Here is a 12,045-nt window from a genome sequence, read left to right as displayed (position 1 = left end):
GGGGGTTAATTGCGACGCATTATGTGCAAGTTATGCCACTCCTCTCTTATTATTGCATATCTTCATTCTTTTATTTTCTGTCTTTCTTCTTTTACCTGCGATACTGTCAACGCGGTAAGATCGCACCCTTTCCTTCGAATCACGCTTTGGAGATCGTGGCTAAGCGCCATAGGTATCTCAGGAGAGAGGGAGAATGGATTTTGAGGTAGGTGAACTGCCAAGAACGCTCTTGGAATGTTGGTTCGATGAAACTTGTAGATCTTCACCGTTCTTTTTCTTTATGCTTCTTCTCATTCTTATTATTGCCGTCCTATTGTCGCGTTGAAGCTTGATATATGAAAATCGCGAGTCGACATAGCTGAAACCTTCGTGCTACTCATTTTAGTTGTCACAACGTATTTCGAGGTAGATGAATTAATAAGAATGTTCTTGGAACGTTGATTCGCTGAAACTTACATTTTTTTATTATCATTCTATACGTATATTGCCTCTGCGCGTCAAATATTCACGAATACACCATCAAAAAACGCATCTAGAATACACATTTAATAAAGTCAGTGATACTTGCCATTTTTTACCATTGTTAACATTGTTGTATGTCTTATCGTGTTTGGTGACAAGGTAGACTTCGAGCTGATCAAAAACCATTAAAAAGCTTCGCCTGATTCTTCTTATAGATTCTTCTTATCGTTCGCGTTGTCACGGTGAATTTCGAAGTGGTTAGGAACGCTGCTGGAATGTTAATCCGCTGAAATTCTCGATCCTCTCTTCGTCGTTTTCGTCATTCTCCGTTATCGTTTTCGCTGTCAAGCTACAGATCTTTGTAAACGTAGACACGGCAAACGATACGGCTAACAATATATGTATCAACTTGGTACACACCTCTTACCTTTTACACGATGTTTAACGCGATTCACGGTCCTGCCACTGGTTCCTGCAATAGCATCTCAGGTACAATAGCCGTTACTAATTCGTGCGATAACGTTCGATTCTTTTATCGTCTCTCGAAGCTCCTTATCCGCTGCGCTATAAAATTATGCAATACTTTAATTGATGTTTTAATTTGTCATCAACTTATTCATTTTTATGTCATTAAATCAACAATTTTTACTAAACGGGAGAAATTCCTTAATTCGTGATTCACTTCGCTTATTGATTAGTAATTAATATTGATTATAAGCGATCTTTCAACGCTCTCTTTCGTTCATTGTAAACTGATACAGATTAATTACCGACCTCGACGGTCGTCTCTCCGTGGATCATTGAAGCGACAGTAAATACAATCTCACGATCCGCGCGGCTCGCGTTTTCACCGACCGGTTTCTATGAATTCCATTAACACGATGCATCATCGCGCTTTTCCTCGATGAGAGAAGAAAGGAACTTCTGGGCACGACTCTGTGTCCCCGCTTCGTATCATTAATGTCCCATGAATATCTGTCGAAGAAGCTTTTTTAAATAGAACTCTCCTTGACCACAAAGATAAACGAGAAAATACTTGAAGAAGTGGAAGAAGTTACGCATAAAATATACGACGAATAAGCGAGGCAGTTCACGTTTTATTGTTTAATATACTCTACCGTAACTCCGTCTTCGGAGTCGATCAACGTGCGTCATCGGGTTTCAAGGATGAAACGATATCACGATTGATAATCACCCGAGACAATAAGTTTCGATAGCTGGACACGGATGTAGTCTCCTCTGGAGAACCACTTTGTTCCGAAACACGATTGGCGACCGATGTACACCAGTAGAAACCGGTCATCTTACCACGTACCGGTGGCGTGCAAACGGGACGAGGACAAATCGGTGTCCCGCCTCTCCACGGATGGCAAATTTGGGATCCGTGACCGCTCTTAATATCGCGAAGGGTTCCCGGGACGGGGTAGAGGGTTGGTGAGGAGGAGGTGGAGATGATGGAGGTAGGGGAAGGCGAGGGAGAACAAGGCACGAGCTGCGGAGGGACTCAACTCGATGTGTTAGTTAACGAATGCGAGAATGCGGCCTGGCGCCAACACACACAGTACACACGGTTCAACGTGTCACGCACTGCTCGCTACCGGCCTCGGTATTGGTTTATCTCTCGTACCAGCTTCCCTGGATCTCTCCCTGTTGCATAGCTTCAAGACACGCACGCGAACTCCTCGTTTTCTTGTCGTGAAAGAGGAACGACTGGAAGGAAGAAAGAGGATGAGAAAGGAGGCAGTAGCCAGTAGCAGTTTAGAGGATATAAAAGCATTAAGGTAGCGCGAGATAGTCAATGCTAAGTTGGTATTTTGAATTCTTTGTAGGATTCGTTTCAAACCAGTATCTATGTGGAGCATGCCAGTTCCATCTGCGTATACGTGTCCAGATACGTGCATAGATGATGATATGTGTGCATGTGTGCATGTATATACTCTTGACTTGATGAATCGCCGTAACTATTAATCAAACAGATATGTACTCTAATATCGCTCGTGTCGAGTGCTAGCGAAATCGGTACATATCGAAGAGCAACAACATGATTTGAATGACAATCTTGGTACTTGATGAGTTTCAAGTATTAGTCCTAAAGATCAGTTCGTTTTATTTTCATTTTATATATCATAAGAACTCTTGTTTTGTTGACAATACCCTCTTTTTCTATATTCTTCGTTTCCTTCCTGTATTTCCTCTCACTTGGACAATGTTTCTTTTCGTTTGTTCGTTGCCTCTGGTTTCATTCTATCATTATTATTAGCAGTAAAGGAAACGGAGCCGGGTTAAGTTATGCCAAGAACGGCGAAGCTCACACTAGTAAAGCAAGTTAAGTATGTACTAACGGGCAAGACCGTGAGGCATGTTAAATCGAGATAGCTACATCATTACGAAGCTGCAACTTTGGCTGGCGCCTGTTTATTTCTTGTTCCATAGGGCCAACATATAACCCTTACTTTTTCTGTCACTGCATTGATGCAGCGGTCTTCATTCTCGATCCAAGAAATGCATTAACCAAATACATTAAGCTCATATTGCTATAATTAAATACTCTACCTACATAATCAGATGACATAAACCATACGTTATTATTTAGAAATATTCTATCAACACATTGGCCGTCGCTAATTTTATGGAAATAACAAAATAGAAAATTGCAAGTTTCTGCGATTAAGACAAGCAAGTATAAGAAATTTTCCTCTCCTTAGAATCATTGATGATTGATCAATCTAAGCATATTTTAGTCATAAAAGGTATAATATTAAAACCATTTGTACGTTAATCCCTAGTAGCCAAACCTTACCATAATCACATATAGTTCGCAAAGGCGGATCGAAGATATCAAGCTTACCAAATTGAGGATTGAAAATTACGATAGTTCGTGTAAATATTCGATTTTTGAGGAATGTTGAGAGCCTCTGGCTATGTGTGTTTATGATGGGATTTAAAGGAGCATCTCTCTTTCCTTCCTCCAACACGGGAACGGGTGAATCTCTTGGTTTTTCACTTCTATTAGTCTTATTGTGCCTTTTTCTGCTCGGACGTTGGGGCGCCGGGACCCGCTACGGTATGAGACGGGACGCGCCGTCACTTCCTGCATACAAAACTGAAGCACCATTAACATTCTTCTGTGGTGCACGATCGACCGTATTATCTTCCACCGATATAAGTATGTACACGTGTATACGCATACAAAGAAACGCGCGTACTCGCATACTCGCGTGGCTCAGTCGATGCCCTAATCTGAATAATGCGATCGGCTTGCCATGAGTCTTCTCTGCTTCTCTTTTTCATCTTCGTGTCGGATCACGCGAAGTCCATGGCGAGGCGATGCCTCGCTTTCGATATGTATCCGTTGGTAACGCTCGAATTATTTTCATCTGACTGCGACAAGATACAGAAGATCGGTGTTACTGGTTACAGATCAATACAGATGTTTCGAACGTTCGATATTCTTCGACCTCGCGTCTCAAAGCGACACCTTAAGGTACAAACACGATCGAAAGTAAATGAATTCGTAACATGCATTTGAAAGATTCTGTAAGACATAAATGATTACTGCAACGATACCATTCTTTTTTCTTTCAACTTCCTCTCTATGTTTCGAGTTGGTAGAAATAAAATGTTTAGATTCAAATATTTTTCTTCTGTATTTGTAGTGCAATGTGTAAATATCAATCGAATCATGTAAGCATCTATAAAAGAAAACCGTCAGAGGTGATCTCATTTATCGTCAAGATCATTATTTTTAAGAAGAAAATACCAAATGTACAATGCAGATAACTTACAAGATATTTTGTATAAACACTTTGTTTAGACAATATAGTATTAATTTAATATATAGTACCAAAACTTTTATTAACACATATGTACTTTTCTTGTCATTATTCTTCACTAACGTGTTATTTTATGATCAAAGTTGGTGTTAAATTATGATACGTTAATTCAAATCGATAAGACCAGTAATTGATTCGTATTTTATCGTTTATTTACCTTGCTGGTGTCATCTAGCAGATATCTGGGGAACATCAAGATAGGTAGGTACTGCAGAAATGTGATTTTTATCAATTCTGGATCGTGTTCTATCTAGGGAATAATTGAACAAATGTATTGGCAACGCTTGTGGGGTCGCTGTTACAGCGAATTCTGGGTAAAATAACGTGTATCGTGTCGTATCGTTACTGTAAAATTTCATCGGTAGGTTCATTAAAAAAAACTATTATACGATAAGAACAGAGTTTTAGAATTTATTTATGTAGCTTCTTTATATCTTCGAGTCGATTTGTATTAAGATTAACTGTTTTTTCGTACTTTAGATATCGAATATTTCTCCTAGATACTAATCAAGTGTCGTTTACAGTCTTGTATCTACGTGCCTGCGTGAGTGTAGAAGTCGATTCTGTATTACGCACCTTCACCCTAATACTATTGTTCATTTTCTCGAATTTCAGTTCTACTGTAGCTGTTAAAGCAGTCTAACAATGATTGACCTTACGGTAAAGACTTTGGATTCACAAAATCATACTTTCTCCTTGGAAGACGATGTAAGTAATTTTTTTGCCATTTTCATATAAAGAATTTCTATTCTCTGTGTTTATAATTAACATTATTGTTGATTGTAATGCTTTTAATAGCATGCTTCATGATTATTTATGTACTTACTCATATTTCTATTTTTATATTATTCTATACTATCCTTTGGGAATAATTATTATAGATGTGAATTTTTTTCATTTAGAATATTCACTAGTCATTGTTATTTTATAGCAACATTATTTTGAGCTTATTTCTGTAATTATTTTTATGATTTATAATTTTCTAATTCTTATACCAAATTTTTGATAAATTCAGTATCTATTATTAGATTTAAGAACATTATTGTATAATGAAATACATAAACTATAAATACATAATATAAAATATAAAATGATACATAAAATTATAATATCTCTTTTATATATCTCATATTCTTAATGTAAATAATGTTGTACTATTGATAGAAATAATTGGAAATATCAACCATGATGTAACAATACTGATGAATGTGAAATATTAATATGAAATATACTTTAATGTTTTTGTATAATTATATCAAGACAGTATTTCTTAATAGATTTGGAACTGTCACTATAAGCTGTTGTTATATGTTATTAAAGTAAAAGTTGCAAGAGACTAAAAGAGAAAAAATGACTTAGATTTTTTATATAGCAAATTACAGTTCGAGGTTTCAAAGAATATATAGCAGAAACAGTGGCAGTACCAGCAGATTCACAAAGACTTATTTATTGCGGTAGAGTTCTTCAAGATGAGAAAAAATTAAATGATTATGGTAAAGAAGTTTGTATTACATTTACAAATATAAAGTAAAGGACATTGTTGATTTAAATTATTTTACAATTTAGATGTTAATGGAAAAGTTATACATTTGGTACAACGTGCACCACCTCAACCTGGTCAACGTGGAAATAACGGAGGCCAAAGTCAAGGTCAGAATCATGGATCACAAACGTGGCAAAATCCACAAAGAACACATTACCGACTCACTCGTGCTCAAATGCATGGCAATGCTATGTATTTGGGTGCAATGTCAGTACCAGCTGAAATTGTGGAAGGACATGGTATTAGATATAATATATGTCTGATATAATTTATAGTTTCAAAATTTTCGGATTTTTTTATTATTTTACTTATTTATATTTTTTCTACAGAGATTTTTTCTTAGAGTTTTTTATTTCATTTAAAAGGGTTGCCAGTACCTCAATTCAGCAACAGCTTATCTAATGGTCGATTAATTGCTGCAAGACACATGCTTGAGCGCGCAAATCGTCTTATGGATCGACTTGAAAGCCCCTCTAATTCTGCAAATGTTTCTGCACCTGAAAATAATCGACCATTTAGTCAACTCATGCAGGAGTCAGAGTTGGATACAGAACAGTAGTAAGTAAAAGAAAAAGGAAATTTAGTAATTACTGTGGAAAGTAGTATAATAAATTGATAAATTATTTAGCCTTTTCAGTAATAATGAAAATGCAACAAATGGTGGTGCCCGGTTGGCAGAGGCTGCTGCAGCTGCAATAGCAGCTGCCTTATCTGCAGTTGGTGCAAACAACGTTACATTACTTAGAGGTTTGTATATAAAACGTATTAAGAATAGAAAGATTGAGTATTAATTATTACATATAACTGTTAACTATGAACATAGGAAACAATGATGAAAATGCTGAATCAAGACCAGCAAATGAAACTAATGAGGAGAATCAAGATACACAACAGCCACAACAGCCACAACAGCCACAACAACCACAATCTGAACAACAAGGTTCTACATCAAATAATGACGAACAATCTCATCGACGACCATCACTACAGTAAGGATCCTGTATAGTTATATATGTATAATATGATGTTCTATTACATAATTCATAAATCTATTATTTTTAGACTTCCACGACCTCCACAATTGGCAGAATTATTGGACCTATTAATTGATACACAATCTCGTTTACGACCTCATACAGAACGTTATTGTAAACTTATGCGTGATGATCCTTCATTACATCCAGGTGTAAGTAAATAATGTTCATAAATATGGATATGAGCAATTTGAAATGAAAAAATCATTTATGTTTAGGAAAGACGCATTGAAGAAACTCAAACATTTGTGAATGGTGTAAGTGAATGCTTACATTATATGTCGCATGCCTGTCATGCTTTAAGCGACATAATTGTTGATATGAGTCAACAACCGCCCAGGAACTTGCGATGTAGACCAATTATTATTCAACATTCAGCTATTTTGCAGTCTGGTATACCAATCCAGGTAGAGGTGAGGATGAATAACACTAGTATTTAAATTTTGTTCAAGATGTAATAAAATTATTTTATATCGTGTTTCTACCAGGCACACATTAGTTTACACGGTCGTAATGCAAATAATAATAATGGCAATGAAGAAAATGGAGAATCTGCAAGTACACCTACGCAATCAGAAACAAATGAAGCTAATACTGATGATGCCAATCAACAACAAGAATCGGAGTCTAGTACTCAACAACAAGCTGAACGACAACAACGACAATTAGATTCAACACAATCTCCGTTTGGTAAGTATAAGGTTTCTTGCGTCTAAAAAATTAAATTATTTAGATAAAACAGTTAGAATTATGTTATAGGAACAGTGTTTAACTTACCAAACAATGTTGAAGTATTAATGGAAGTTAGTCCTGAAAGTAATATAGATGCTCCACCTGGAAGTGAACAGCCTCAAGCTGGTGAAAACAATAATAATAGCAGCAATAACAATAATAATGGCGGTAGGGCCTACTAATAGTTTCAATACTATGACTCAAGCTCAATTGTCATTTATATTCGTTTATTATTTTATAATTTATAGGGAGAATGGATGGTAGCACTGGTGGATATTGGGGCTCAGCTCCTCCGCCTGATTTCATACGAAATTTGATGCAGGCTGTTGCTGGTCATATGGTACAAGGTGGTCCAGCTAACACAAGAATTATAGCCCGAACTCCTCCAGCAGCAAACCAAATAACTTCTGCATCACTTGATAGCGGAAATACAAATGCTGGGCAAAGTACGCAGGCACGGTATGTTAATCGTTACTTTTACATAATACGACTAATTTATACATCTATGTTTCTTATTTGAATTTAATATTCCTTACATATTATTATAGAAGCAATGTTGGTACTCATCCTACCACAGCAACACAAACTAGAAGTACATCGCGTCCACACGTATTCCATCAACAGCCTCATCCTTTAGGTGTTGGAATGAGTATAGGACAAGCATTTGATTTTGATCCATTCCTTTCTTGTAATTCGCATCATATTCGTCGCACTTCAACAATTCCTAGTGCTGTTACATCTACGTCGCAGGGTACACGAACCACTCAAACCACGCCTGAAACACCATCCCAGGCACAAACAGGTATATAATTTAAGTAAATATTAAATAATTGTTATTTGTTGACTATTACCCTATAAAATCATTTTGTTATATTATAGCGACAACTTCAAGTGCTACTAGCAATACCAGCTCTACAAATACTACAGCATCAACGACGTCACAAACAAATGCGATCTACGATCCGTTAATGTACTTACAGCAACAAATTTTAGGAGGTAGGGTTGGTCAACCACAGGCTAATATCAGTGCCAATATTAACAGTAAGTATTCGTTGAACTGTTTTTGACACGGTTTAAATTAAAATTTGCATCATCTTTGCCATTAGATTCTAACTCGCCCGAAGGTCTTGGAAATATGGTGCAGATACGTACTGGTGGAAATATTCGCGTAGGAATTATTGGAAATAGGTGTGCATATTACTTGCAGAATACTTGAGATATTTATTCGTTAAGTAAAACATAAATTCTTATCATTTTTCACTATTAGTACTGGTAATGCTACTGGGGGTGATCTAACTCTTGCGGACTTGTTAGAACGTAGAGGTATCCAAATGAATCTTTTCACGTCTCAAGACTCGGAAACTGCAGAAAATTTCCTCGTGAATTTATCTGTCGTAGTGGTAAGTAAGAAACATTTTTATGAAATTTATATATGATGGTAAGTGAAATTTATGAGTATATATATATTAATTTTTTAGGTACAGAACATGACATTAGAAGATTTAATAAGATTACGAATTGGTCAGTCAGAACCAATTTCTCACCTCAGAAGACCATTGCAAGAATTCTTCCAATACACTTTTCCAAACGTTGCACCGGAAACACTTCAGGAGCAAGCTACTGAACGATTGTTATCACAGTTAAGACCACATTTCCAGTCTTTATTAAACGCAGAAGAAGAAGCTAATACTAGAAACGGTCAACAAGTAGACATTTGTGCTACTGTTGAAGCACTACTTCGCACTCATATTAAAGATATATTACAACATCTATTTAATAATGGTATGTGGCATTGTGTAAAATGTATTCTGTAAAATATTTAATTTTAGATCTCAATTATAAGACAATATAAGTTTGTTTTTTCTAGACATTGATGATACTAGATTCGGGCAAGAAATTTTCAATATTGTAAATAATATGGGTAAGCAATTATGTGCTGTACTTCGATACTCTATTCGTGGCGGACAAGGAGGATTAGAAGTAATTGCATCACGTTTTGTGGTATGTTATATATTATACATGCCTCATTGTATCTATCTTAATTTGCATATTTTTCTTACTTTAATAATTGATGATCTTCGACTTTCCAAATAGACCGAAATGTTAGGGACTATTCATCCTACAGTACGTCGGTGGGTGCTGAACGCATTTATTGCTCAGTTCCGTACTTATTCTTTACGAGTTACACAACCTCCAGATTCAGAAATTGTCCCGCTTTTAATATACAAAAATGCACCTTCCGAAGCAACATCGGTTCCTTCAGCCCCAGCGAATCAACCTTCGCAAACACAATCGGAAGCAGAGGCAAGTTACACATATATACATACTTCTGCAGTTTTAATGTGGAAATGAAATAAGTCTAACAATTAGATATGGTTCCAGCCCATGGAGACAGAAACTGTACAAGAAAGAACAACATTTGAAGCATCTTCTCTACCAGAAGAAAGAGAAGAAATTCCAGAAACGTTCCCAGGTCATGAAGCATTGCCTTCAGTATGTATACATTTATCTATGTATATGAATTTGTATTGTAAACAATGTTATAAAAAATTGTCCATTTTAGGATTGGGTACCAATAATTGCTCGAGATGGTCTACGACAACGACGCCAACTACAAATGCAGGGAATAACAAACGGGGGTGTAGCAACACTTAGTGATGCTTATTTAGGTACACTACCTACTAAACGGCGTAAGCTTATTGAACAGCAAAAGCCACGATTATTAGTTAGTCCTACTCCCAATCATTCAGCGATAGCGGCGTCTATGGAACGTTTAGTGAGAGAAGGTGTAACTCGAGCAGGCGTTGAGGAAGTTGAAGGTGCTGCAATTGCTGTAGCTGTAGATCCTGGAGTTAGACGTGCGTTCGGCCAAGCAATTAGAGACTGCTTGAATCCGCATAGATTGGGAACACCAGATTTTCCGGATCCTTTGCGTTTTCCTAATGCGACAAAATATTTTGCTGATCAAGATAGACCGTCAAAATAATGATTACAAGGATAAAGCAGTTCGTAATGGCTTAGAGTATTTACAAAGGAGAAACCAGGTAGCGTCTAAAAAAAAAAAAAAAATTGAGAAATTGCAATGACCAAGGAATACAAAGATATATTCTTAACATGTAATCACAAATATTATTAACTCTTATGATTGTATGTGTCAGTTTAACGCAGTGCGATGATTTTGATAAATACCAAATGTTTTCAAATATCACACTGTACACAATTTGTTTAACCGATATAGCTAGTAGTTTAACAAAAAGTACCATTGACTGTTCGATATATAAATATGTTAAACAATTAACGCTATATTATTAAAAATTACAGAAATCTGGCTACACTTGCTCTCTCTCTCTCTCATTGTACTCTAAGCATCGAGTGACCCCAATCTGACACTATAATTAAAATACTTCTTTCATATTAAACTGCGTTTTCTGTAGAATTATTGTTATGCAAATGAAATGTATTATTCTTAATCGAACGACACCTGTGTAGGTATTATACAGATGGTAATATGTATTATCTTGCGACCTATGCATATTGTGCGCTATTTAAGTGTTGTCGATATTAAAATATCCTTTTAATAACGATGATACTATCGATCAATATTAATTGTACTATCCTGTAGTTCCATATTTGATTTGTGAAGAAAAGGAATAACTACAGAGTTACTCGTAGTGGTGGTTGAGAAAAAAGGGAAGTTGATTAGACACAATTTAGTACATTTTATTATAATCAGAATTATCTAAGGCTATAGTTTGTACCACATAAGCTTTGTTGAATAATACGTTATAAACAACTAAGTAACATGTCTCTTTGTAATTTATGTAGATAATTAATTTTGGTTGTGAAGCGTTACAACTGAATGATTCAGAAACAGAATTTTTATACAAACGAAGGTATTATATTTTATGTACAATTTTGGCAGCCTGTACGAGGAATGATTTTAATCATATTTAACTTGCAACCGAATTTCATCAATTTTAATCATGGAAAAGAATCCAGTAGCCTAATGAAAAAAAAAAGGATAATTCCAAATTATACGTTCGTATTAATGTTAAGGGATATCGTATGAATATTTGATAGATCGTATATAATGTTAATAAAGTAATTGAAGTAATTTCATGTGAATATGATTTTAAATTTGAAAGTCTGTATCACTTAATTAATATCGAAAATATCAAAATAGGAATGGAAATAAAATATGTATCCATGTTTTTATTTTGCTAGAATTACTACATAATTATATAAAAAATATGTTAAGATTTTATGTATACGAAGTAATCAATTGTAGAGCCTCAGAGCCTATCCTACGTAATTAAAATTTTTGAAATTACATGATAAATATTAACTATCAAATTGACAGTTTTATCTACTATAATAGCTCTGTATTAACAATTATGATTTATCCAATTGTAATTTTTTTCAACAACTTCGAAGTCCCCAT

At 35.5% G+C, this 12,045-nt stretch overlaps 1 protein-coding gene and 1 long non-coding RNA gene across 3 annotated transcripts; one reads left to right on the top strand and one right to left on the bottom strand.

Moving 5' to 3' along the window:
• Positions 1 to 574: 574 nt before the first annotated feature.
• On the bottom strand, positions 575 to 1,340 carry LOC132908166 (uncharacterized). Its single transcript, XR_009658326.1, has 3 exons — positions 1,237 to 1,340; positions 890 to 1,026; positions 575 to 811 (listed from the first exon to the last, which is right to left on the bottom strand). It is a non-coding gene; the product is annotated as an uncharacterized LOC132908166 (long non-coding RNA).
• Positions 1,341 to 4,662: 3,322 nt separating this feature from the next.
• Positions 4,663 to 11,729, top strand: LOC132908019 (large proline-rich protein BAG6). Of its 2 annotated transcripts, none has more exons than XM_060961558.1 (21): positions 4,663 to 4,839; positions 4,911 to 5,003; positions 5,668 to 5,788; positions 5,862 to 6,077; positions 6,204 to 6,396; positions 6,467 to 6,585; positions 6,662 to 6,827; positions 6,901 to 7,024; positions 7,091 to 7,285; positions 7,361 to 7,562; positions 7,632 to 7,772; positions 7,853 to 8,063; positions 8,153 to 8,406; positions 8,484 to 8,600; positions 8,711 to 8,792; positions 8,872 to 9,004; positions 9,083 to 9,386; positions 9,472 to 9,605; positions 9,699 to 9,908; positions 9,987 to 10,097; positions 10,168 to 11,729. In XM_060961558.1, the coding sequence occupies exons 2-21, from the start codon at positions 4,941 to 4,943 to the stop codon at positions 10,588 to 10,590; spliced, it is 3,519 nt and encodes a 1,172-aa protein (XP_060817541.1). In that variant the 5' UTR covers positions 4,663 to 4,839; positions 4,911 to 4,940; the 3' UTR covers positions 10,591 to 11,729. The 2 variants fall into 2 exon arrangements, with proteins under 2 accessions (XP_060817541.1, XP_060817533.1); XM_060961550.1 differs by having other exon boundaries at positions 8,484 to 8,645.
• Positions 11,730 to 12,045: the final 316 nt, after the last annotated feature.

Source organism: Bombus pascuorum, chromosome 1, assembly GCF_905332965.1.
Source record: "Bombus pascuorum chromosome 1, iyBomPasc1.1, whole genome shotgun sequence".
Classification (NCBI taxonomy): Eukaryota; Metazoa; Arthropoda; class Insecta; order Hymenoptera; family Apidae; genus Bombus; species Bombus pascuorum.
The sequence above is the reverse complement of the archived record's forward strand: the minus strand, read 5'-3'. Positions and strand labels throughout refer to the sequence as shown.

Excerpts from the sequence above, each read along its gene's own strand:
- LOC132908019 (XM_060961550.1), top strand. The coding sequence starts at position 4,941 with ATGATTGACCTTACGGTAAAGACTTTGGATTCACAAAATCATACTTTC. Across the intron at positions 6,078-6,203 it reads TGAAATTGTGGAAGGACATG|GGTTGCCAGTACCTCAATTC; the intron begins GTATTAGATATA and ends TTCATTTAAAAG. Across the intron at positions 8,407-8,483 it reads ACCATCCCAGGCACAAACAG|CGACAACTTCAAGTGCTACT; the intron begins GTATATAATTTA and ends GTTATATTATAG.